Source organism: Notechis scutatus, chromosome 3 (assembly GCF_049901735.1).
Source record: "Notechis scutatus isolate UNSWTSFEM ecotype Mainland chromosome 3, rNotScu1.2, whole genome shotgun sequence".
NCBI classification, from domain to species: domain Eukaryota; kingdom Metazoa; phylum Chordata; class Lepidosauria; order Squamata; family Elapidae; genus Notechis; species Notechis scutatus.
Genome location: NC_142011.1, coordinates 174,420,211 through 174,445,942, shown reverse-complemented (window position 1 = coordinate 174,445,942; position 25,732 = coordinate 174,420,211). Strand labels below are relative to the sequence as shown.

Here is a 25,732-nt window from a genome sequence, read left to right as displayed (position 1 = left end):
GACTACCTAGGCTACCGAATATCCAACCTGGGGGTTGAAATGGACCCCGGAAAGGTGAAAGCGGTGCTGGACTGGCAACCCCCCCAGAACCCGAAAACAACTTCAAAGTTTCTTGGGGTTTGCCAACTTCTATGGACAATTCATTCCATCCTTTGCTGAAGTTGCCCTCCCGTTGACAGAGCTATTAAAAACGGGCCCATCACCCACCAAATCAAAGCTGAGTCAACCCCTGGCTTGGACTATCAGAAAGCTTTCGAGACATTAAAATGCCTCTTTGCAACGGAGCCCATCCTCAAGCACCTAGACGCGACCAAGCCTTTTACTGTCCAAACAGATGCAAGTGATGTAGCGGTGGCAGCCGTTTTGCTGCAAAAAGACTCTTAAGGCCGACTGATGCCTTGCGCTTATATGTCCAAAAAGCTGACAGACGCAGAGCGAAGGTGGGCGGTCTGGGAGAAAGAAGCATTTGCCGTATGATGGGCTTTATTGACTTGGAGGCATTTTCTAGAAGGGGCGCCAGAGGCCTTTGAGGTATGGACTGATCATAAGAACCTCGAGGCTCTAAAGACCCCTAGGAGATTATCGCCCAAACAAGTCTGCTGGGCCCAATATTTCAAGCAATTCAATTTCAACATTAAATATATACCCGGAGGGAAAAATGTACTGGCGGATACTCTGTCCAGAAAACCTCAGTTTGACAGCCACCGAGAGGAAATAGTACAAGCCTTAATTTCGGATGCTCAATTGGCTGGCCAAGTAACCACTAGAACCCAAGCTAACCGCAACCCCAAACTCCTGGAAGATAAGCTGACTGCGGAATTGAAAACGGCCCTATTGATCCTTGGTTCCTGGACCATCAAACCGAGTTGACAATGAATGATGGACTAGCTTGGAAAGGGACTAGGCTTTATGTACCCAGAACCCTAAGACTACTGGTACTAAAGCGTAGCCACGGCTTACGGCTGGGAGGCCATTTTGGATTCCAAAAAACCCTGCATTTACTAAGAAGACAGTTCTGGTGGCCAAAAATGAAACCTGATGTCGAAAAAAGCATGTAAAAAGTTGTTCAATTTGTGCCACAATGAAACACAGAACTGGAAAGCCCTCTGGCCTCCTGTAACAAGTTGCTGAACCTACCCAACCTTGGGAAGAAATCGCAATGGACTTTATTGCTGAATTACCTAAGAGTGAAGGGAATACGGTCATTTGGACTATAATTGACTTATTCTCTAAACAGGCCCATTTTATAGCCTGCCAAGGGCTTCCATCTACGAAAAAACTTGCAAAGCTGTTTGTGAAACATATCTATAGATTACATGGTGTACCTCACAGAGTAATATCAGACAGAGGGGTACAATTTACTGCAAAATTTTGGAGGAAATTTCTGAAATCCATTGGCTCCTCTCAAGGGTTATCCTCAGCTTTCCATCCTCCTTGTAACGGAGCAGCGGAGAGAGCTAACGCCATGATTGAACAATACATTAGATGCTATGTAAATTAACAACAAGAAAATTGGGCTCAGTTATTACCTTCTGCAGAGGTTGCTTACAATAATGCAGTACATAGCAGCACGGGATTGACTCCATTCCAAATCAACATTGGATTGGATTTTGTCCCAATGCCAGAGTTACCTAGGCAACCTCCCTCGTCCATGTCCCTGACAGAATGGATGAACTCATTAAAGAAAGGGTGGGAAGATACAAAAAAAGCTTTGAACGAAGCTGCAAAAATTTATAAAAAACAGGCGGATAAACATAGATCCCTTCAACCGCCTTTTAAAGTAGGAGACAAAGTATATTTGTCGACCCAGTATCTTAGGTTGAAACTGCCCTGTAAGAAGCTGGGTCCAAAATTCTTGGGTCCGTTCCAAATTTCAAAGATAATCAATCCGGTCACTGTCCAATTACATCTTCCTTTACTATTGGGGAAAATTCATCCAGTGTTCCATCCATTGTAGTTTACTAAAACCAGCTACTACATCAATGATAAGACCACTACCACTGGCTCCCCCTAAACCGTTGACAGTACATGGGGAAACACATTATGAGATTCAAAAAATTCTCAATTCTAGATTATACCATGGCCGATTGCAATATTTGGTCTTATGGAAAGGATACCCCCCTCTCAGATGCTAGTTGGGTAAAGAGTTGGGATGTTCATGCTGATCAATTGGTTAACCAATTCCATGAGGATTTTCCCCACAAACCGAAGGGTCCTCGTGGGGGGAGGGTTAAGGACAATGTATATGTGTGGTTTTTTTCTTTTCTTTTAGGAGGAGTTTTCAAGGGAGGACGCCTGTCAGCTTTGAAATTCAGCTGCCACATATTTATTTTTAGAGAGTTAGAGGAGTTGAAAAGTTCGAGGTTATTCTGTGTGTTGTATTAAGAATTTCCAGCTGCAGTTAATTGGTTCTCGTGATTTATGAAGTGTAGAAGTGGGAGGAGAGAAGGTGGATTCCGTGTAATGCGCAAAAAAGCTTTCACTTGGAAAATTGCTTTTGAACATGCCAGATCTGTTCCTAATAAATCAATTGGAGAGATAATGTCTCGGAGTGATTGATATCATGGATACTGTGTGGATGCTTGACAATAATAACATAAAGTTTCAGAGTTCAAAATTACTTTGTACAGAAACCAAAAGTGTATTCAGAATGTTTGAAAGACATACAAAATAATCCAATTTCAGAGCTGTTCTTAGCTTCAGATTTTGTCCAAAATCTCATGCATCAGAAGAATTAAACTACTGCACATTCTATGAAAGTATGATCCAAATAATTTAAAAAAACATATGCACCTTTACTAGGGAGTAAGAACCGCATTGACTTGGGATTTATTTCTTGGTTAAATATTTAGAAATGTAACTTTTTCTCCTGGTTGATGTTGGTACAGTTTTAAATATAACATTATTATATTTAAAAATGGACAGAATGGGGACAGTGTAGCAAAATATCACATATTGTGTATGTGAATGCAGACATGATTAATTTGGAGTAGTGCATACTTCTACAAATGTAACTTCACTGTTTTCTATAGATGGCCACTGTATAGGTGCTGCTGGGAGAGTCCTTTTTAAATATTGTTCTGAACTTTTTTTCAGCACATGTGAAAAAATGACAGTTGGCTTTGTATCTAAAGCAGGACTAGAATTCATCATGGCCTCCCAGTTTCTGGTCCAGTGCCTTACTCACTACATCAAAATGGCTATGGAGGTAAGGTTATTCTTCCCAAATGCTAATTAGAGTTTTAAAATATGACATATCAAAAAATTATTTCTTCCTTAATTAGCTGACACTTGAGTGAAAACTGATAGAACAACTTCCAGTGGCTTTTCACAAAAGGATATTTGTGTTTCTGAGAACCTGGAAAGCTGTGGAGAGCATATAAATTTGCAAAGCACTTCACTTAATTATTAAATGCTTGTTGAGAACTTCAATCAGATGTTATGACAATAGCTAATGGAAAAGTTGGCACATTACCTGAAAAAGACACTATTTTTTAATCTACTTAAAATGATAAGGATGAAATCTTAATGCTTATGCATATACAGAAACTGTTTGCTTTATAGCTTTTAAAATTTAGTAGATATTTTTGAGGTGGTTTTTGTGTGTAAATGTAGAGTACCTGTATATTGACAGAGAAAAGTTGGTTCTGTTCTACATCAAGGTTGGCTTGTCTGACTTGCTATCTATCATTCTCTGATTGAAGGAGCAGAATTTTAAACCTTATGTTGGTAAACCCAGGTTACTTAATGTAAGAGGTTGAGTCTGCTACTGTATACCAACAGCTGCTCCATTTGCAAATAATGCTCAATGCATTTTAATACAATTCACATTTCCCCCAATTGTCCTCACCATCTGCAGTTCAAAATTCTCTGATGAAATACAGAATTCCCTTGCTTCACCACATTTGACAGGAGGCTAACTGCTCTATTTTCCTTCTTTGCTGTTCTACCTCTCTCACTGCATCTTAACTAGTACAAAAGGAAGCTGAATGTTTCATATTTTCCTCTTATATTTATATATTGTATAGTAAATATTTTAATGTTGTGTGGTGGGGGAGTTGTTTGTTTACTGTTGCATCCACCCTGTGTCGTATTGGTTCAGTTGGACAGCTTTATAAAAATGAAGACAGGTTTGCCATCACTTTCTTTCCATCCTCCACCCCAACCCACATTTCCCCCCCTTTTTTTAATGTGACTTTCAGCTTTGCAAACCTGGGATTAGGGAGAGAAAGCAAGAGAAAAGGCTGGCAGGAATGAAAATTATATCTTATGTAGGGGTGGAGTTCACCTCTCTACCTTTCCTTTGTGTTGGGAGAAGTTGTGTCCACAAGGATAAAAAGAGTATGCATTCAGCTGTCTTTGAATAAATGCATTATTTAGCTTTGTAGTGAAGTTAGGAAAAGCAATGTGAGGCTTCCCTCCCATATCACTCCCCCACCCCAAACAGATATCAGTGGTTTGGGAGTGAGGAAGACTGAATGCATACAAACTGGAGTTTCACTTTGCATTGCAGAAGCTTTTCTTGTTCCATTCCTCTGAAGAAAAGAACAAAAACAAAAAGCTGTTTTGCAAATCTGGTTTGAGCGGGAGTTTTTCTCCTCTGTCAAAACACTAGGACCAGGATTGTTCCAATGAAGCAATTGAAGGCAATTTAGAACAGACAAAAGAAAGTACTTATCCATGCAGTACATAATGAACCAGTGGAATCTATTGCTGCAAAATGTGTTGACAGATCTTAACATAGGATTATAGAATGTAAAGGTTGAAAGGGATCTTAGAGATCAATTACTCCAACTTCATGCCCCCTACAGAGATTCTACGTTATCCCCCCAAAATAGCTGTCAAAATTCTGTTGAAAATTTCCAACAAAGGACAATCGACCTCCTGTGTTTTGTGGTTATGCTAACAACCACTGTTTGAGACATCCTTCTCAGTTGCTATATATTTTAATTTTTTGTATTCAAATTGGTTTTGAATTTATTAAGATTGTTTGTCATCCCATGGTTACTTGATGGGATGGCCGCTTATGCAAATTGAATAAATAAACACATAAAATGAGATTTCAACTTGTATTATATATTATTTTATTTTTTAAAAATCCTCAGGCAACACTTAAATTGATAACAGGAAGAGTCTAGTAAAACTAACAACCCTGACTTTCACCTAATTATATCACTACAATCTAGGACTGCAAATGAAGTTAACTCCTGGCCACATAAGGATCATTCTGGAAATTTCTTCTGATTGAAATCATCTTCCAATCAACCCAGATTCAGAATAAATAGATACTGCTAAACAACCTTAAAACAGAAAACAATATGCAATTTTTTAAAGTGCCCTGAAGAAAACAGAATTAGCAAAGACTAATTACAAAATCCAAGTGCCACCTGGCAGAAAATTTGATGAACACAACCCCTCTTGAAAATATCTTTTTTCAGAATTTTGAACAAATCTAAAATATTTGTCAATAAATTCTGTCAATAAATAGTAGAGTAATGCTGAGCTTGCATGAAATATAAAGCATGAAAATTTTTGAACCATGAAGCAACTTTCATAGGTAAGCCTTTTCAGGTTGACAGGGAATTAAACGAATGGAGATTAGAAAAACAGATTTAGTTCTTAGAGCTGCAGTCTACTTTTAACAGATCTTTTAACAGATAATCAGAGTTGGAAGGGACCTTGTAGGTCATCTAGTCCAACCCCCCGCCCAAGCGGGAGACCCAACACCATTTCTGACAAATGGCAGTCCAAGCGCTTCTTGAAAGTCTTAAGTGATGGCACTCCCACAACTTCTGAGGGCAAGCTGTTCCATTGATTGATTGTTCTCACTGTCAGAAAGTTTCCCCTTATTTCCAGGTTAAATCTCTCCATCCATTATTCCTTGTCTGGCCTGCAGGCGCTTTAGAAAATAGCTTGACCCCTTCCTCTCTGTGGCAGCCCCTCAGATATTGGAAGACTGCTATCATGTCTCCCCTGGTCCTTCTCTTTACTAGACTAGTTAAGCCCAGTTCCTGTAACTGTTCTTCGTATGTTTTAGTCTCCAGTCCCCTAATCATCCTGGTTGCTCTTCTCTGTACTCTTTCTAGAGTCTCAACATCTTTTTTGTAATGTGGTGACCAAAACTGGATGCAGTACTCTAGGTGTGGTCTTACTAAGGCTTTATAGAGTGGTATTAGTACCTCCCTTGATCTTGATTGTATCCCTCTGTTAATACAATTTAGGATTACATTAGCTTTTTTGGCTGCTGCTGCACACTAAACTAGAACTTTGTCTTAGTTTTATCATTTGGCATACCATGGGGATATATTCAACCTGAAAGGAATTGTGTTGCATTGTGAAAACAATATAAGAATAAGCCTATTGTCTGGAAAAGGACAGAAGGGAAATATAATAAAAGAATGGTGCATGAATGACATTACAGCTGTTGCTAACTCAACAAATTTGTTGATAAAGTTGGATTCACATAGAAATACAATTACTTTGTACAATATAAAGTAATACTTTTGTTACTAAGAGGAAAGAATGGAAGATAATATGCTGTTCTGATGCACTGTGGTACTGAAAGAAATTTACTGTTATTTGTCTTTAAACTGTCCAAGCAATAAAAAGAATAAGTTGTAAAGCATTTGGAAGGAAAGATGCAATACAAATTTTCCTTCTAATCTGAACATCTATATTAATTTGTCAGAAAAATATGAATTACTGGTTTTTTAAATCACATTACTACGTTAATGAGAAATTCACTACATTAAAAACTAATCAGCAACATAAATAAGTTATCATGTTCATAGGAGATGATTTGGTATTATATGCCCATCAATCTTTTTAGTAAGACTTAGATTCACTTCCATATCTTTAAAAGAGGCAGTTATACAACAAAATTATCTTGATATACTTGAAGGTTCACAGTACTAGAAAAAATCAAATTGTGGCAGTGAAATAATAAAGCAAAAATCATAGTTCAGAATCTCATATGAAGTACCAAAACATGCAAGTAAAGTTGGCTGAATAGATTATAGGGATTATACTGGAAATTATATTTATTTATTTATTTCTATTTGATTTGTTAATCACTTACAAGATAACAGGTATGAGTATAAACATAGTTATGAATACACGAAATGGATACATATAAGAAAAATAAAAAGAAACAATAGGACAGTGTGATATGTTCAGATGTTTGTCTTTATTTTCCCTATATAATCAATCAAAATATTAACTAGACTGATGTCAAATTGGAAAAAAGAAAAATCTGAATGTGTTTGCACACTAAAGCAGGACTTTTGCCAGTATTGTTTTAGCATCGTGACCCAAGTTCGTGCTTAGAAATAATAGCTATTTACTCACCTGAGTTTTTGGTTATACTGTTTTACTTTTTCCAATGAAGCTGTATTAATCTGGGCTTGAAATTCTTCTACTGATACATTGTCTCTATAATAATATCCTTCCATACTTTCCAGGGCTATAAAAGAATGCACAGGAAATAACACAGATTCATATCAAACTGATCCATTGATTTATTTATTTTCCAGTTTTCCTATACAGATACTGTAATTCTCCAAATATAATATTGCTTTTTCACAGCTAACACAAACACACATGGGACTGAAATGCACATGGTCGTATTAACTAAAATTAACTAAAATTCCTTCATTCCTGAAGGAAATATTTTCTCTTAAGTAGAAAGGTATCAGAAGCTTGTTCTTTTCTGTACCTTTAAATATACAGTACTACATGTTAAGTAAGAATGTTGTGCATTTCACTGTTGCATATAGAGGACATACACATTCCTATAGTAGTACATCTTCAAGTTAAACACATAAGATCAGATTTACCTAAGTATTGGCAATAGCCATTTTCAACCCAGTAACACATTTCTTCTTTATTTATTATAAGAGTTTATATTATGCTTTCAGAATAAAAACATTCCAAAACCATATAAACATGCTCCTTACTGGCAAAATTTGAAAACAAATTTTAAATTTTTAGATCAGTGTTTTTCAAATCTGGCAACTTTAATGAGGGTGGACTTTAACTCCCAGAATTCCTCCAGGCATATTTTTTAAAAAGAAACATTTTTACATCTTATCAAATTCAAACGTGCAGTAAGTTATCCATCTAGACAAAATTGTACAAACAAATGAATATATTAAAAATAAAGGTAGACATTAGTAAGATAAGTACAATAAAATATTCAAATATGTATAATAACATACATGCATTTTATTTATGCAAGATGTGATTTTCTTCAACATATTGCTGTATCCATGAATACCCCAGAATGCCAGCAATTATGTATTATTTTTCATATAAGTTAAACAAACTAATTAAGAATAGGTAAACTTGAAAATATTTTACCTTGTGCAAATAGAACTGGGTAAAGTTTAAAACCTCCACCATTTTTCAGCCTTTGGGGAAGCTGTTCAAAATTGTAGCTATCGAGATAAAAATAAATTTTCATAGCTTGCCGACTTCCTTCTGCTTGATATGTGATTGGCATATCTAAAAATAAAATAACATTTTAGTCAAAATTACCAGTCAAAAGTTTTTCAATTTTTCTTGCAAAGATTTACAAATATTTTGAGAAAGTAAAACTAAATCAACCATCAACCAAAATATCACAATTAATCCTTGTGGTGCCATAGGAAATACAATTTAGATTAAAAATCTACACTGACCCACTATCTGAATGCCAAACATTGAATCCTTCTGCCACAATGTTTGTTTGTAAGTAAAAATACAAATTCTATGTCACAGTATTATCACATAATTAATTTCCTTATGTTATACTACTGTATAAAGATATGAAAATACAGTGATAATATACTACATGGAATAATGGAGACGTTAAGAGGAAGCATTAATTGATTGGGTACAAATGAAGTCCCAATAAGAATACTAAATGGGCCGATTTCAATTTTTAAACATTTATTTTTTTAAAATGCATACTTTTTAGTGTCTAAAATCCTATAAGAATTCTTGCATGTATATTAAAAGATTTCAGCCACTTTTAATTTTAAAAGCTTAGTGAAAATGCAATACTCCCAATCAGGGAAAGACTTCTTCATCTATAGTTTCTTTTGTAGATACCATTACATTTCTAAGATAGCTTTAAGAAAAAAATGAAATTGTGACTGTATTCATACATTGTGTTCATAGTGAAACTTGAATAAAGATTTGCTGCCCATCTTCTTTCTATTTTGTGCCTGGCTGCACAAATAATTCTCTTTTCCCCTCTAACTTGTACTAATGCCTACAACTATCATAACTAACATTAAACCTACTGTCTTTGCTAGGTGCTATGAATAAAGAAGTGGCATCAAGATTGAAGTAAGATTGGAGAACTAGTTTGGTATACATGTAAAGGTGTTGGCTTAGAAACCAAGGAGACCATGAGTTTTAGTCCCACTTCAGGCATGAAAGTTGGCTGGGTGACCTTGGGCCAATCACTCACTTCAGTCCAACTCATCTCACAGAGTTCTTGTTGTGGAGAAAAAAAAGGAGGAGGAAGGATTATGTTCGCCATCTTGAGTTGCTTATGAAGTAAGAAAAGTAGGATAAATATTGTATACCATATTACCATTCTCCTCAAAATGGTTAAAAGTTTAAAATTTTGCATATGCATACAAAGATGTTTACTATACAAGCAAATGTGATACAAATGAGAGTGTGTAGTTATATCCTCTAATATTTTACAACAAATATTGAAAGGGGAAATGTAAGTATGCTTTACAATACTCACTTGCTACTAAAGGTTCCTGTTCAGAATGTTTAAAATAAAATGTAACTTTCTCCAAGTCAAATAATGCAATCAATGTGTCTTCTAGCATAGCTTGTTCATCAGTCTGCAAATATATACATATAGACAGAATGTAGTAATCGTGCTAGATTGATTATTATAAACATTAACTGCAAATGGTCATATCCTCTTTCACTGAAGCAATAAACTGACTCATCAGTAAATTAATATGGATTGACTTCTACTAAATTTTACTCCATCTTCTCTTGTCAAATTATTAGCAACAATATATACAGAAGAGAAAGTTAATTACTGTGTTGCCTGTGTAATTTAATTGCACAGAATTTTAATTGTTCAAGTGAGTATATTTAAAATGTGTGACTACAAACCAAGCTTAAGTGCTTACACTGGCTTTTGTATGTTACAATATTTAATATGCTGAAAATAAAATGAAGTTTTGTATTAGTGTGGCTTCTAAAATAATGTATAATTTTCTCACGTTGCTAACAAAGAAAACATTAGCATAGAACTATAGCCTAATGAAAGGCAGAATTATAGAACTTAGAAGAAAAAAAAAATCAGTCAAATGTAAAATAATGCAGATGTATCACAACTTCCAGAGACATCATTAACCTATTAAAGATTAGCCACCTTTCATCAACCTAATGTTGTTCAGTGTACAGTATAATGACACTTAGAATGCTCAGCCAGCATGGACAGTGTTTATTTAGGAATTTTGGGAAGTATAGTGCAATATATGTGTACAGCACAAAGTTGGGAAAGGCTGCAACTTTTTGATTCAGAAATCCCAGATTTGTTGGCTTAATGGACATATCTCTGCTACAGTCCCCATCTTGTGATATATTTTCCCCTTGGAGATTAGAATCACTCCAACTCTGTGAACTTTTTGCAAGGCTTTAAAAACCTGGCTATTTACATTGCCTAGAATTTTAATTGTTCTTCAAATAAATGAGTATATTTAAAATGTGCTACTGCAAATCAAGCTTAAGTGCATACCCTAGCTGTTGTAAGTTAAAATATTTTATACTAAGTATTGAAAAGAAAATGAAATTCTGTATTGTGGCTTCTAAAATAATTTGTAAGCGTCTCACATTCCAACCATGGGGCTCTTAGTTAATTATTTTTACTGTTGTTTGTATTTCTTTTCTGGATGTTTTTACATTTGCTAGCTTAGTTCTTTTATGATTTTAGAATTTAAGCAGCCCAGAATCACTTGGTTGAATTGGGCAGAAATTGAATGAATAAATATCTGAAATTCTGAAGACAAATCATGGCTACACAAGAGTACACACAAACAAACACAGAATGGCATGCCACGGCAATTTGGTTATTCAATTTCATTTGGATTTCATTTGGCGGGTTTCCAGCATCACAGTATCCATTTACAAGAGATATACATATGAAATTGTTCATTGCTTCCCCATAAAATCTCTTCAAGATTTATCTGTCTACATTCCAGACCCAGATCATTCTTGAATATTTTTTTTCTGTAGAACACTTTTCCAAACAAACAACTAGACTGAACCTACTTGCCATTTTTATTTTCCAGCAACACTTGTTGTACACAGGTATAAGGTTGACACTTCATTCGTAGCATTTCCAAAATTTCTTTGCTAATCAAAATAACTGGTTGAAAATTAAGCTCAGCTAAAAAGAGAGCTGATGGGTGCCAAGAGATCTCTGTGGACACATTGGTGGCCTGAAATATCATGCTGGGGAAAACTGCTTCAAAATTGAGGAATACAGGACACTGATATAAAACCACAGAAATTGAAAAGAATCAAAACTCAGTATTATTTAAGAAGAAACTATTTTCTGATAGAATAAATTAAAACTACAGGGTATAAATTGAACTCAATAACATTCAACAGCATTAACAACTATAATATAATGTGTTCACTCCTGACAGAACTCCTATGAGAACTAGGCTATAGTCAATTTAATGAGTAAGCTGTACCACCACTTTCATTGAAACTAAAGTGAAACTAACTAGATTCAATCCAATGGATCCTGATATCACTGGTTACAAAACAAGTCCTGGAGAAAATAGGACTGAAGCCAAATCACATATAAGGGAGAAGAAACAGCACTTTCACATAAGTGAGGGCTTAAGGATTGTAGCTAATGGTATAGAGCCGGAAATGCTATGTCTAATAGTCTCAAACTTTTCCCAGTTCTGACTTTAGTGAGCCCTTTAAAATTAAGAAAATGATAATAATTAGAAGCAACAAAAAGATCTAAAAGGCTATAACTAATTTTGGATATTAATATGAACTAATTGGTTCTTTTACTTTGGCACATTATAGACTGTTGCACATTCAGCCAGATGTTCAGACTGGATCTGGCATTTTTATCCACCTATTGAGATCTTCCCAAGGACCTAGGATAGACAGGTGTTAATGTTTGATGGTGTTAGAGATATAATTGAAGGATTATTATTAGTATTTGTTAAATTGATTTGCTACCTAGCTCACTATGGGGACTTCCTGGTACAGTTGATCTGTTGGTTTGATTTACAAAGTCTTTAGAATAATACAGAACATTATCAGTAACTATTCAACAGCATTATTGAAAAATTGCTCTTTTACAAAATTTTATTTCAGGTTTTGTTCAGGATAATAAAGTATTGGTCAATATTATATAGACATTTATAGGATTTCTCACCAAGTTTGGTGACAGCAGTGACTGGAAGTAAAGGAGAACACCTGCAGTAGATATCTGTTCCAACCATCTCCTACTGGCCTCTTGTGTTTCCATTTCATATTCCTTGCCATTGTCAAACATTTGATTTAAGGCAGCCATTAATTGCTCTGAAAATGCACAAACTGTAGCTACTAGACTCTGGCAGAAGACCATGTCTCTCCTGAGCTGTATCTCACTGTCTGAAAAGAGTATAATTGGAAAAATAGGTGAAAAATTATCTAAATTGATGAGCAAGTAAGCATAGTCCTATGCACTGATTTTGTTTTCTGGGCATAAAAATGGCTATTAAATACCAGATAATATATATACTTGTAGGTTCTTTTGATTGCACAGGCTGATGAAAGAAATGCCATGCTATGTCTATATAGTAAGCTTGTAGACTATAGATACATCATAAATGAATTTAATTACTAAATTATTCTACCTTAGTACATATCCAAGTGTCAAAAACTGCTATTCATTGTGGAATCTTGTTTAATGTGTATGCTATAACAGTGATCCCCAACCTTTTTATGCCAGCCCGGTACCAGCATCAGCTGGGCGCGCGCCGGTCCCGGCATCAGCTGGGCGCCGCGCCCGTGTACCGGCATCAGCTGGCGCCGCCATCTTTTGATGAAAAAGTGCTTCCGGTGAGCTTTCTACCGGAAAAGCTCACGAAAGCACTTTTTCATCAAAAAGATGGCGGCGCCAGCAACGCCCAGTAGGACTTGTTCCGCGGACCGGTACCGGTCCCCGGACCGGTGGTTGGGGACCCCTGTGCTATAATACTTTTTTATTCTGCATGTACATATAATACATATCCACAAGTTAGCCTACTTTCATGGCAACTACCTTTCTGTATGATAAATGATCAGTTACCTCTTTATGTCACAATCTTATACGTGCTTGCTCAGAAAGTCCAGTAAAATGCATGGGTTTTTCTTGCTCATGTATTTATAGAGGAAGTCCTTGTTAGCAACCACTTATTCAACAACTGTTCAGAGTTATGATGGTGCTGAACAAAGGGGGCTTACGATGTTTCTACATAGTTGTAGCTGTTACTGCATCTCCACAGCATATGATCACAATTCAGCTGCTAGGCAATCGTAATAATGTGACAAAATCCTACAGCCACATGGTCACCATTTGCAACCTTCACTGTCAGCTTCCACCAAACAAAAATTCAATAGGGAAGCCAGCAGGAAGTCATAAATATTGACTATGTGACATACTTGCTTAATGACAAAGAATGATTTGCTTAACAATGGCAACTAGAAGTGCTGGGATTTCTGTCAGTAAGTGGTGCAGCCACATGACATCACAATTTATGACTGAGTCAGTTAGCGGTATAAATTCTGGTCTCCGTTGCCATTGTTAAATAAGGAGCACCTGTAAATGGATTTATGTGAAAAAACTTCCTGGTCATGTTTATCATCTGTTCCTCAAAAATAAGTTGTTAGTCCAGAGTGTAACCTTATCCAGATCAGATTAATATCAATTACTAAATATTATTAAACTATTTTACTTACTTAAGTACCAATAAAAAGAATATTTGTAGCACAGAGTTGGAACTGTGGGATCCTTGGTCATCTCTGACCTTGGTTGTTTTCTTATAGATGTTTCATTATCAAACATACTTATGGTGTTACTTAGTTTGGTAATGAAACATCTGCAAGAAAACAATCAAGTTCAGAGAGCACAAATGAAGACATTTGCAAAAGTTGGTCAACACTTTTAAATAAAAATTACCTGTATATTCAAGAAGTGCCAGAAGGACTCTTGCTTTTACCTCTGGAAAAAAAATAGAAGAACCTGAAGAGACAAAATCATGTTTGGCACTCAGGCCAGGGACGGATTGTCCCTTTCTATTCAACCTTAAATTTCTATTATTAAGCAATATATCTTTCAATCAATAGGCACAGGAACAACAAGGATCTTATATATAATTCTTATAATAAATATATAATTTCTATTCAAAATTACATGGTTATCAATGAAATACAAAGATTATATAAGATAAAATATTTATACCATCTAAAGAAAAATCAGAGAAAACAGTAAGTCTACCCTGTTTCTCCAACAATACGGCCTCCCCCAATAGGAAGACCCAGCATGTTTTATAGGCATGAAATGAAATTAAGCCCCTCCCCCAAATTAAGGCCTATATTAAAACATGCGAAATGGGGGAATGGTGGGGGGATTTGCTGTTAGGAAGTACTTTTGTTGCACACCCGGATATGGTGCTGCCTGCGTTGACCCCGATACGAACTGCCCCACCAACGCTGAGGTCAACATCCAAGCCATCGCCGCCCGCCCGAAGATGCAAGGGGGGAATTAAGTCACCCAAAAGACGGCCTAGCCATTTTTTCGGGGCTCAAAAAAAAATAAGACCCGGCCTTATTATATGAGAAACACGGTAGTAACATTGCCAACATCTTTGCCATCAAACACCATTTATTATTTCAGGAATAACTATTTATAGTACATGAAAAAATATTTAATCGTATATGCCAATATGGCACATAGACTCTGAAAATAGACTAAAAACATAGCAAAACTGTTCAGTGAAGGTTGGAATTTACCATGATTAAAGTATTAACAAATTGCTAGAACAATAAAAAAAAATGATCTCTGACTAGAAGGGGAGACCTTGAAAGAATTTGAAGCACTTACTCAAACCAAGATCAGCTATTGTCATATCTACAAATTATTATTAAAAATGAAAAGGTGATAAATCAAAAGTTGATTTAAAAGTTAAAGCAAAGCTTCTAAGAAGTAATCATAATATAACAATGGGAAGAGTTATGAAAGAAGTCAATAAAATGTATTTCAAGTTATAATTTAAGGGAAAATAGGTATAAAATGTTTTACAGATGGAATCTACAGTAACTTCATCAATAATTACCAAGTTAAATAAATAAGGCAAAAATAAATGTTGGAAGTGCTACAACAAATAATGTTTTATTATTTATAGTGATCATGTAAAAAAAATTCAAAAGTACGAGAAATACTTCAAAATATTTGGAAAAGTTAAAAATTAAAATTGAACTGAAATCACAAATTTTTATTTTACATACCATTGCAAAAAACCTGAATGAAAAATACCACACTTTATTAAGATAGATGCTAAAAGCTGCAAGAACAAATTTGGTAGAACACTGTAAAACAGAAACGTTCTCAAAAAAAAGGGGGGGGATTAAGCATGATTCCTTCTTGGTTTGCCAAAAGATGCTACTGGAATGGAAAGGGTCCAGATGGATTGTGGAACAGAGGAGATTGCAGCTATGGAAACTAGGAACTGGAACTGTATGATGCAAGACCAGAGAAAAGATACCATGAAGATATCTGAGGCAGTGGACTCCTGAAAAAGAATGGTGGGCTGAAAATGGCTCCGCATGATTACAGTTAAGTACAAGGGAGCAGCTGAGTAGATCAGTTCCTTCAACCCTCTCTAGAAAAAGAGAGTATGTAAGGTTCCCCAATCTGTACTCTATATGATTGTATCTCATGAGAATAATGCAAAGAAATAGTCTCCAGAAAGTTAGAGAACTGGAACCTGAGAAAATTTTCCATACTTGCTCCAGCCATAATTTTCACATTTTCTTTACTAATCATTTTTGGAAATTGTCTATTAATTGTTTTAAAGACATTAAATCCCTTCAAAATGACAAGGCTGGATGAGTTCTTTGATCCTTGAAAATGAAGCTCCATCTTTATAACTTTTAAGAATTTAAAACAACAAAAAGCAAGACAAGGTTTTCACTATAGAAAGTTTTTGATGAACTAAGGCAGGGGTCCCCAACACCCAGCCGGCGGCCCACTTCCAGGCTGTGGCCTATTCACAACTGACACACATCAGGCTAGTCACAGGCTGGCACACATGCGCGTGTGTGTATGTAGCCCAACTCATGACAGCGGCAGTGAAAACTTGCAGTCGACCTGTGTATATATGCGCATGCACTGGCCCACACAAGTTGACCTGTGCACACACATGTGCCAGCCTGCCACTCACATGACCCGGTTCCCCTCTTCCCCGCCGGCTCAGCCACCAAGCAGCAAAAGGCTCAGAAAAAAATGGAATATGACTTTGAAACTAATTTTAAAGAATAAAGGCACATTAAAGGCACAACAAGACAGGCAACTTATAATGATGTTCAAAGGAATTTCTGAGGAATTGCATCAGGACCTTGAATCAATAATGTCAGCTGTGCTGGGTCTTCTCAGGAACCGTCTGTTCCCAGAAGAAGCTATTACAGAAAAAGTAAAAGTCTGTCTGTGAACAAAGTGAACAAGAATTTGTCATTATATATACAAATGTATATATCAGATGGTGCTTTTAAGAAGGAAATAAAAATGTCAGTACAGAAAGCTATTGGAATTATGTATTTTTGCTAGACTTACAAAAGAGACTTTTTGATATTCTGAAGAAATTCAAAATAAGGAATGATAATCAGCTGAATGAATTAAATAGCAAAATTATTGTACATTTTAGAAAAAGAAACACAATGTTGGTTTATTTGATCAGAATTAAAATGTTATTTTGACATGTTATCTTGGATGGTTTTCTTTAGATTTCTGGCATCTGGCCTGAAAAAATGCTGGATATACTTACAATTAACATGATGTTTAAGCATTTTTGCTTAAGTTACTTTATGTAACCTAATTTGAGAACATTTAAATTGATTTTATGTTTAATTGTCTTACAAAACACATATCCTCTTTCTTTAAGAGGATTATAATTGGCTTATGATCCTCTTAAAGGGATTTTTGTGAGCTTGTTCTCTAAAGGAAAAATTATCTCACCTTTTCATATCAAATTTTAGTCTCTTCATACTAGATTACTGGAACCACTTTATATCTTCTAAATGTGGATGTGCTTATAATCAAGAGCTGAGCTATGGAATGATCAGTTTTATACTTGTTAATTAATATTATTTTAGGGCTCCATTTTGCTGACAACTAGATTGGAGAAGATATTATTATTAAATTTGGCTATAGTTAAGATTTGAATTATGGGGTGATGAGTTTTATATATTTTAATTAAGATGACTAGATAGTGAAATTGTTTATACTTTTTCTTTTTTGCATTATTTATTCTCTATTTCCATTTTTCTTTTTTAGTCGGCATTATTTTTTAATAAAATTTTATTTTAAAAAAGATATCTCAGAAAGATGAAGCCAAGAAAAGGAATCTGAAGAAAAACATGGCTTTCCTTTTAAGTTATTTCATTAAAATCTATTAGTATGCATAACAGTTAAAATTTGTGTAGATTTAGATTTATGTTTGTGCTCTGTCTGTCTCTTTCTCACCCAACCTACCCATCCACACACATAAATGATTTGCATTAAGACAAATCAGCTACCAATAGACACATAAATATAAATCATATTTACACACCATTCAAAACAGACAATAAAAAAATCTAAGAAGGAAACAAAAGACCAGAACCGAATCTCTGTAGCAGCCAACACCCAGATAAGCAGAAATTAACACCAGCAAATGATCAAGCAGAAAACAATACCCCAACAATATTGGGAGGGCAAGCTACTATATATAAATGGAGTAATTCCCCACCCTTACTTGCAATGATGATACTCTCAATTGGTTAATGAAACATCTGAAAAGCTATCAAAGCATTCTTTTATATTTCAGAATTTCTGTCTAAGAACCATACAACAAGAGTTGAATTACTAACCTTCAACAAATTTTCGGATGCTTTGAGAAAGGTTTTGAACACTGCTGGGGAGGTTCCAAGGATCTTGTTTAATGTGAAGCCTCAGTTTCTTTGGGCAGTTCACCTTAAGTTCAATTTCTTGCTGAAATTCTAGGCAAAATCAGAATTATTAATTTCACTACAATATTTTTACCTGATTGTAATGTTACAGTATAACCTTATAGTATACGAGGGCTATCGACAAAATAGATTACGTTTTTCAATAGAAAAAAAAACAAAGTGTAGGAAAAATTTTTTATTATATACACTTGAAAGTGACACTTAAATACTACTTTTCAACATATTCACCGAACAAATTGAGGCACTTATCATAGCGATGAACAAGCTTTGTAATTCCATTGTCATAAAATTCAGCCGCCTGAGATTTGAGCCAGTCAGTCACGCCCGCCCGCAGTTCCACATCGTCGTCAAAGCGCTGTGTTCCAAGCCAGGTCTTCATCCTCGGAAACAAGTGGTAGTCGCTTGGTGCAAGATTGGGGCTGTAAGGTGGATGAGGAAAAATCTCCTCCTTGAAAGCATTGAGGACTTCTCGAGTGCCGTAGTTCAGCCATTTTAAAACTTAATGCACCATTAGCGCACTCCACCTTCAGTGATGATGTTGTCCCCGTACACTTCACACAGTTGCCGAAAAATTTCAATTGGTTTATGGTTTTTTGCCAACAAAAACCTTATCACTGATCGCACCTCACAACTCGCAGGATTTTCAATTGCAGCACACATTTCAAACGTTTGCTGTGAAATAACGGGCAACGATACGAACCTCCCACTAGCACTAGATGCAGACTGAGCGGCGGACGCACAGACCAAAGATGGCCACGCTAGCTCCGCCCCTTCTTGCTACAGACGAAAACGTAATCTATTTTGTGGATAGCCCTCGTAATTATAAGGTTATACTGCTTTCCAGTTGTACATTTGCAGAAGAATGTCATCCTAGCCTTGCAACATTGAACAGACTTTTACAAGTCTCCCTGGACTCCCATATTTAGGAGAGAATTCAGTTACACCTTATTTTCTAAGTCAATTTTGGGTTGGGGATTGTATTCATGCAATCGTTCTCACTGGGCCTAAGTACAATTTATTTATACCCAAAGAAGAATTTAAGATGATCTTTCCTAAAAATGAAGAGCAAACAGAAAACAAACATTTCTTTCCCACTTTGTTATCATAAAATTGACAATTCAGTTGAACTGAATTTTGCCATTTCTCTCCTTCTACACACACACACACACACACACACACACCACGCACACATATAGGTTTATGTATGTCTGAATGAAAGTAGATACGGATATTAATGTTGAGACAAAAAAGATACATTCTTGCTTGAAGGCATACTCATAAAAACGGAATAATGGAATAGGGAAAAAAAGTGTCTCCGTGTGACAGAGAGTGCAAGAACTGCTTAAAATTAGTTAGGTAGCCTATTAACAACATTAAATGATTCTGTTAGGAATGATAGTCACCTAACAGTTGGGTTGGAAATATATAAACCAGGATAGTTATTTAATACTGTATCTTTAAGAGAATGCTGTAAGTGTGATTGGCTGAGGTTCCTTCAACGGCCATAAGATGGAACCAGAAACCTGGTTTCTTTCTCCTTGCATTTCCTGTTTTGCCGTATTTGCCTGATCATCGTTCTACTTGGATTGCTGTGAGTTTTTGTAACTGTTAGCAAACTCCATTTACTGAACTCTGTTTATGATACTTGACCTCATTTTTGGATTATCCCTGGACTGATACTAACTGCTTTGACCGTGTATGATTTGGACTGTTTGTTGGACTTTGTTTACCCGTTTACTGGAAGTAAAACCTACATTTTACTATTCAGTGTATCTGTGTGCTGGTCGTATGTTATTCAACATCACTCTCAATATGTTTCCCTGAGTGCACTCATTCTCCTAACAGGGAATACCTCAACACTGGTTATGAGCCCAGTTCATGCCAGGCTCAGATAACTGAGAGTTAGTGTGAATACACAGTACCGTATACAGACAGCTGTTTACTGTTTAATTGTGGGTTACTGTCCTGGTAAAGATGGCACAAGATCCGTCAACAAGTCTATCACTGATAACCCGGTTGGATGAAGCAAACTATGTTTCCTGGTCTATGAAGTGCAGTCTACTTCTGTGTAGGGAAGGGTTATGGGCTGCAGTTCAAGATCCACCGGATGTAAATGCTTGGGATCCAGATAATGAGGATGATGCCAAAAAGTTAGCTGACTTTAAACGGAACAACAAACGAGCTCTTTGTATAATTGGACTAACACTGAGTGACCAACAGCTAGTCCATATTCGTGGAGAAGAGTCTGCTGCTAGGCGTTGGGAGAATTTGAAGAGGATTTATGTTCGTGACAGTGTAGGTGCACACATACATCTTACACGTAAACTGTTTAGAGCACGTCTTCTGAAAGGTGGACATATGTTAGCTCATTTGAACTTCATGAAAATAACTTCTCAAGAGCTACATGAAAAGGAACTGATTTTTTCAGAACTGCATCAGGTTTACATCATTCTTTCCTCATTGGATGAAAGTTATGATGATTACGTATCTTCACTGGAAGTCCTGAAAAGAAATGAACTGACACTGAGTGACATAGCTGGACGATTATTAGAAGAGGCAAGAAGAAGGCTTGAAAGAGACCAACTGAGAGAGAAACAACCACAAGAAGAGGATTTGTTTTCCACTGCCTATACTGTTAGGAAATATTTTTCTTGTGGGGCTAGGGGACAACATATAGCTAGATTCTGTAAGAAGGGAAAATGACAGAATACTGGTAATCACCAGAAGGCTAAGAAGAATGTTAATTTAGCTATGTCTAGCAATTCAATTGTAAACCATGATTTGTGGGTAGTTGATAGTGGAACATACTAGAAATAGTTTTTTGTAAAGATGTCCACGAGTAAGCAACATGTATCATTGGCAAACGGATGGAAGATGAAAGCATCTGGTCAAGGTACTGCATATTGTTCATGTGTAAATGACCATTTATCTATGTTATATGTACCAAAACTGAAATTTAATTTGTTATCAGTAAGGGCTTTAGTTAATATGTAGTAACCTAATATTAGTAACCTAATATGTAATAACTGTATAATAGAGAAAGAGGGTAAAAGTGTTACTGCTAATTTAGAGAATGATTTATATGTGATACATGATGACCAGTTGCAGATGGCTAACTCGGTTTATAACAATGTTAAGCCACATGACGAATATATACATTTACTGCATAGATGTCTGGGGCACATTAATTTCAAAATGCTGAAACAAACTGTTAAATTGTCAGAGGGAGTACAATTAAAACCCTGTAGCAAGTACTTAAACTGTAATGCCTGTAATCAAGAGAAAAGCAAGGTTACTCCAGCAAACAGACTGAATGGGTTTAAGACCAAAGAACCTTTAGAGGTTGTGTTTGCTGACATAATTGGTCCTAGGAAACCCAGTGTGGGAGGTGCCTGCTATGTTTTGAGTATAATGGACCATTACTCATGGTACGGTTTCTGCTATCTAATGAAAAACAAAACAGAAACGTTCCAACATTTCTTTAATTGGCTAAGATTTGCAGAAAGAAAAATGAAACATAAGGTAATTACTGTAGTTACTGATAACGGGACTGAGTTTATTAACAATAGATTTCAAACGATGTTAAAATTGGCTGGTATCAAGCATAAGTGTTCTGCACCTTACAGGCCACAACATAACTCAAAGGGCAAACGTTACAAGCCATGCCTCATACTATGTTATCTGATTCAGGTTTGCCTGAAACACTGTGGGGTGAGGCCATAATGTGTAGCAACCATGTGTTAAACAATGTGGTGAACACAACAACTGGTGAATTGCCATTCACTCGTTGGCATGACAGAAAACCAAATTTAAGTTATCTACATACATTTGGAGCTCCAGCATGGGTGCATATTCCCTCACAAGGAATATAATTCTGTTTATGATACTTGACTTTATTTTTGGATTATCCCTGGACTGATACTAACTGCTTTGACCATGTATGATTTGGACGGTTTGTTGGACTTTGTTTACCCGTTTACTGGAAGTAAAACCTACATTTTACTATTCAGTGTATCTGTGTGCTGGTCGTGTGTTATTCAACATCATTCTCACTACGTTTCCCTGAGTGCACTCATTCTCCTAACGGACAATACCTCAACAGATTCCTGTTGGCATATACCAACCATTGTCTTCTGTGCACATATAATCACTCTCACACATAGAAACATAGAGAAACACACACACACATACACACACACACACTTCCTTCCCTTCTTCCAGCAGAGTGGCAAAAATGGCAAAAAAATGCAGATTATGAAAAAAAAATCTGGAAAAATGAAAATGTGATCTGTGAGAATAATAAAAAATATTGGTCAAACTTAGACTGCTGTTTAAAAAGATTTATTCAAAATGTTTAATATTTATTGCATTTACTTGAATATATCTTCCCCAACACAATAAGAACCAATGAATTTTTTCATTGGTTTTTTTCTCACAATCCTTCTGCCACAGCAATCTGTGTGCTAAAAAAAGGCCCATAAAATGTTTACAGCCGGTGGTTCTCTAAATATAATACAAAATACATTTCTAATTTTTATTTTGTGTTTTAAAGAAATGTTAACTATAATACTGCTAATAAAAGAGCTAGAAACTACGCTCACTGTCATACTTAGCTTTGCAAAATTAATACCTTGAAAACTTCGACCGGGGGTGAAGAACTTGGTTTGCTCAAAAGCTCTTGCCACTGCTGGACCTTTCAGTAGATTAATAATTGAATCTACCTGTTGGTTTCAGAAATGATTGATAAATATTAAAAAGTTTATTCTGATAATCCTTTCAATCTGATTTAAAATATTATAATATATGCTAGATCTAAGGGAAAACCTAGGCATTTGTTAGAAGAAACTATAAACAGAGATGTGGGAGATCCACGATTATGAATTTTGTTTGAACTCAATTGGGGGAGACAAATCTGCCTCCATTTTTGGTCTTAGCAGACAAATCAAAAATGTCAAAACCAAACAAGAATCAACATCTCAATAAGCTTGCCTATGGAAAATCACTAACCACTCTTATGTTTTCTCAACCAGTGTCAGGTCTCAGCTGATTTTAGTTCCTTGCAGTCAAATGTGATTTATTTGCCTTGGTTTAGTGTGCAATTGAAAACTATGATTATTCTTGGTTGTGACCTGTGAGCTAGTCTATTCATAATTGCTGCTTAAATAAACCATAGCGTAGTAAAAGCATAACAGAAACCAGCATGGCTTACTTTACTCATGACTCCCTTTTTGCCTGTTCACTTTGCCAGACAGTTACTGACTTTGCTCACCTTGATCCTAATTTTATCCAATTCCTTCCCAACACTTTCATAATTCTGTCACTTGTTATAGGGCAGAAAAAAAACTGAAATGAAATAGCTTACCTGACCAAAAAGATGTTCCAAGCAACCATAAAGTTTATCCTGCTTATCATGAGAAATGAAGATATTCTGAGGAAGTTCATCACCTAATAAGACAATATTTGAAATCATTGTTGACTTTAGATCAGAGATATTCATATTCCATATTTTAATTATCTTGATGTTGAAAAAGATCTAGAAATAGAACTGGGGCGCTAAGCTTGCTACCAGAGAAGGGGTTCCTCCTCTTTTTGGAAAAAGGTAATTACTTCCAGTCTGACTTTCTTCATTTGACTCAAGTACCTATAGCTTAATTGACAGTTTCATTCAGATTTATAGTAATATTCCATCCAACATATTTCATCCTTTACTGTAAGTGTTTAGAGTGTTTCAGTGGGATAAAAAAAACAACCAGATGTATGATAGTAACTCCATCTTTTGTTTTTTCCTTCTTTCTACAGCCTATAGAAAACTATCCTGATTTTCAAGTATAATTTGTCTGCCCCATAGATGGGAGTTAATGATGGGTAAACTAGTTTAATATATCTCGCCTACCCAGTTCAATTAAATGGAAATGAAGTTTCTGAATAAAGAAAATACTTGCAGCTAAGTGAAAGAAGGACACTATTTCCAACTTCATCACATACATTAATTTTGGGGAAATCTTTACTTCATTGCTGCTTAATTACTGCTATAATATTTTCAATGAGTGTTATGATGTGATTTTTTTAATTGTAGTGTTTTATGACTTAATTTGTCACAAATGTGTAATTATGACAGTACACAAGTTCAAATCAATCAACACACGTTCTAGTAAGCAAAAATCACATACATTCCCCTAAATAACTACAGTATATAAATATGTACACATAAACACATTTGAAAAGCACCTGAATCCATTTCATCACTATGAAAATAAGAACTGCATTGGCTACTGCAAATACTGGTGAAAGAAGCAGTAGAATTTCGGTTGCTGTTGCAATCACTAAAAAGAAGAAAAATGTAAGAGTATAAATCCTTCAAGAATATACATATTTTTAGGCATTTAATTCAAATACTTTATTAGCACGATTTGTACAATTAAATAAGCCATACAATAAATTTTGTGTCTTGGGATTAAAAAAAACTCATTAGTGCTGTATATTTTTAAAGCCTTGCAATGTAGTGCTAAAAGCTACAATTGAAGAGGAAAGTGGGTTTAAGTTCATTGAAAATGTATTAACAGCTGAGTCCTCTAAAAAATCCTCTAAAAAGGATAATATCTTTCAAAACAGAGGAATGGCTGTGACAATGGGAAACTCATATCAGTATATTAAATCAGAAGGTACACATTTGGCGTGTTTGCCTCAAAGTATACATTAAACAAGTATACATTATTTACTTGGAAAGAATGTATTATTAACTAAATATGTATTACTTAATAATGCTATGTAACGATATGTATTACTTAATAACGTTATGTAACAGACTTTTTAAAAATTAACATTATATCATTATATACAGTAAAATTGTAAATTTGGTGTTTATTATTAAATTAAATGATATCTTAAATGATACATTACCTATAAGAATCCCGGTTGCTTATAGTGTCATGACCAGAATCTTCCTGCTCATCACATACTACATTGAAGCATACTTTTTTTCCATTGCGTTCTCCTTTTTCATTATCATTGTCTGTTGACATTAACAATTCATGATTTCTTTGTTGTGAACTTGGAGAATATGTTATTGAAGAGAGAAGGCTGAAATTTATAAATGTAATAAAGATAATTAAAAATAATGCATCCCTCTAATTTGTATGAAAATCTGTAAATGCAGACATGGCACACTCTTAAAACAGAAGTAGGAATCTAATGTGGCTAGGCTCATACAGCATCAAATCATGGATTACTCTGTGCAAATATTGTTCAGTAACTCCACACACATAATATTTTAAAGTTTTAAATTAAAGCCAGAGTCTGTTCCAACTGGAAGAAATTCAAAAGACCAGAGTTACTTCTATTTGTTATTAAAGTTGTCTTAATGAAATGAGAGTTATTGAATGGTTTGATTTATTTGAAGTATTTTTCCAATCCACAAATATCAAGTACTAAATATGCAAAGGCAGCATGGTAATGTTTATCACAGACTTATGGTTCTCCAACAAAAATCCAAATG

At 35.4% G+C, this 25,732-nt stretch overlaps 1 protein-coding gene and 1 long non-coding RNA gene across 4 annotated transcripts in view; one reads left to right on the top strand and one right to left on the bottom strand.

Annotated features, from left to right (window-relative positions):
- The window catches only part of PREX2 (phosphatidylinositol-3,4,5-trisphosphate dependent Rac exchange factor 2), a 124,258-nt gene that overhangs the window by 18,530 nt on the left and 79,996 nt on the right, over nt 1-25,732 (bottom strand). Inside the window, exons 26-35 of one of the 2 annotated variants that reach the window (XM_087961822.1) lie at nt 25,138-25,317; nt 24,466-24,560; nt 23,600-23,682; nt 22,868-22,958; nt 18,139-18,267; nt 14,192-14,254; nt 12,425-12,642; nt 9,743-9,845; nt 8,359-8,502; nt 7,348-7,462 (exon numbers count right to left, since the gene is read on the bottom strand). In XM_087961822.1, coding sequence (XP_087817948.1) covers nt 7,348-7,462; nt 8,359-8,502; nt 9,743-9,845; nt 12,425-12,642; nt 14,192-14,254; nt 18,139-18,267; nt 22,868-22,958; nt 23,600-23,682; nt 24,466-24,560; nt 25,138-25,317 — 1,221 coding nt within the window. The remainder of the gene's footprint in view (nt 1-7,347; nt 7,463-8,358; nt 8,503-9,742; nt 9,846-12,424; nt 12,643-14,191; nt 14,255-18,138; nt 18,268-22,867; nt 22,959-23,599; nt 23,683-24,465; nt 24,561-25,137; nt 25,318-25,732) is intronic. The other variant, XM_026691848.2, reaches the window with a different exon arrangement.
- The window catches only part of LOC148131488 (uncharacterized), a 79,549-nt gene that overhangs the window by 21,915 nt on the left and 31,902 nt on the right, over nt 1-25,732 (top strand). The window contains exon 2 of one of the 2 annotated variants that reach the window (XR_015748939.1): nt 3,097-3,208. The exons of the other annotated variant lie outside the window; for it this stretch is intronic. This is a non-coding gene — a long non-coding RNA (uncharacterized LOC148131488). The remainder of the gene's footprint in view (nt 1-3,096; nt 3,209-25,732) is intronic. 2 annotated transcript variants of the gene reach the window in all.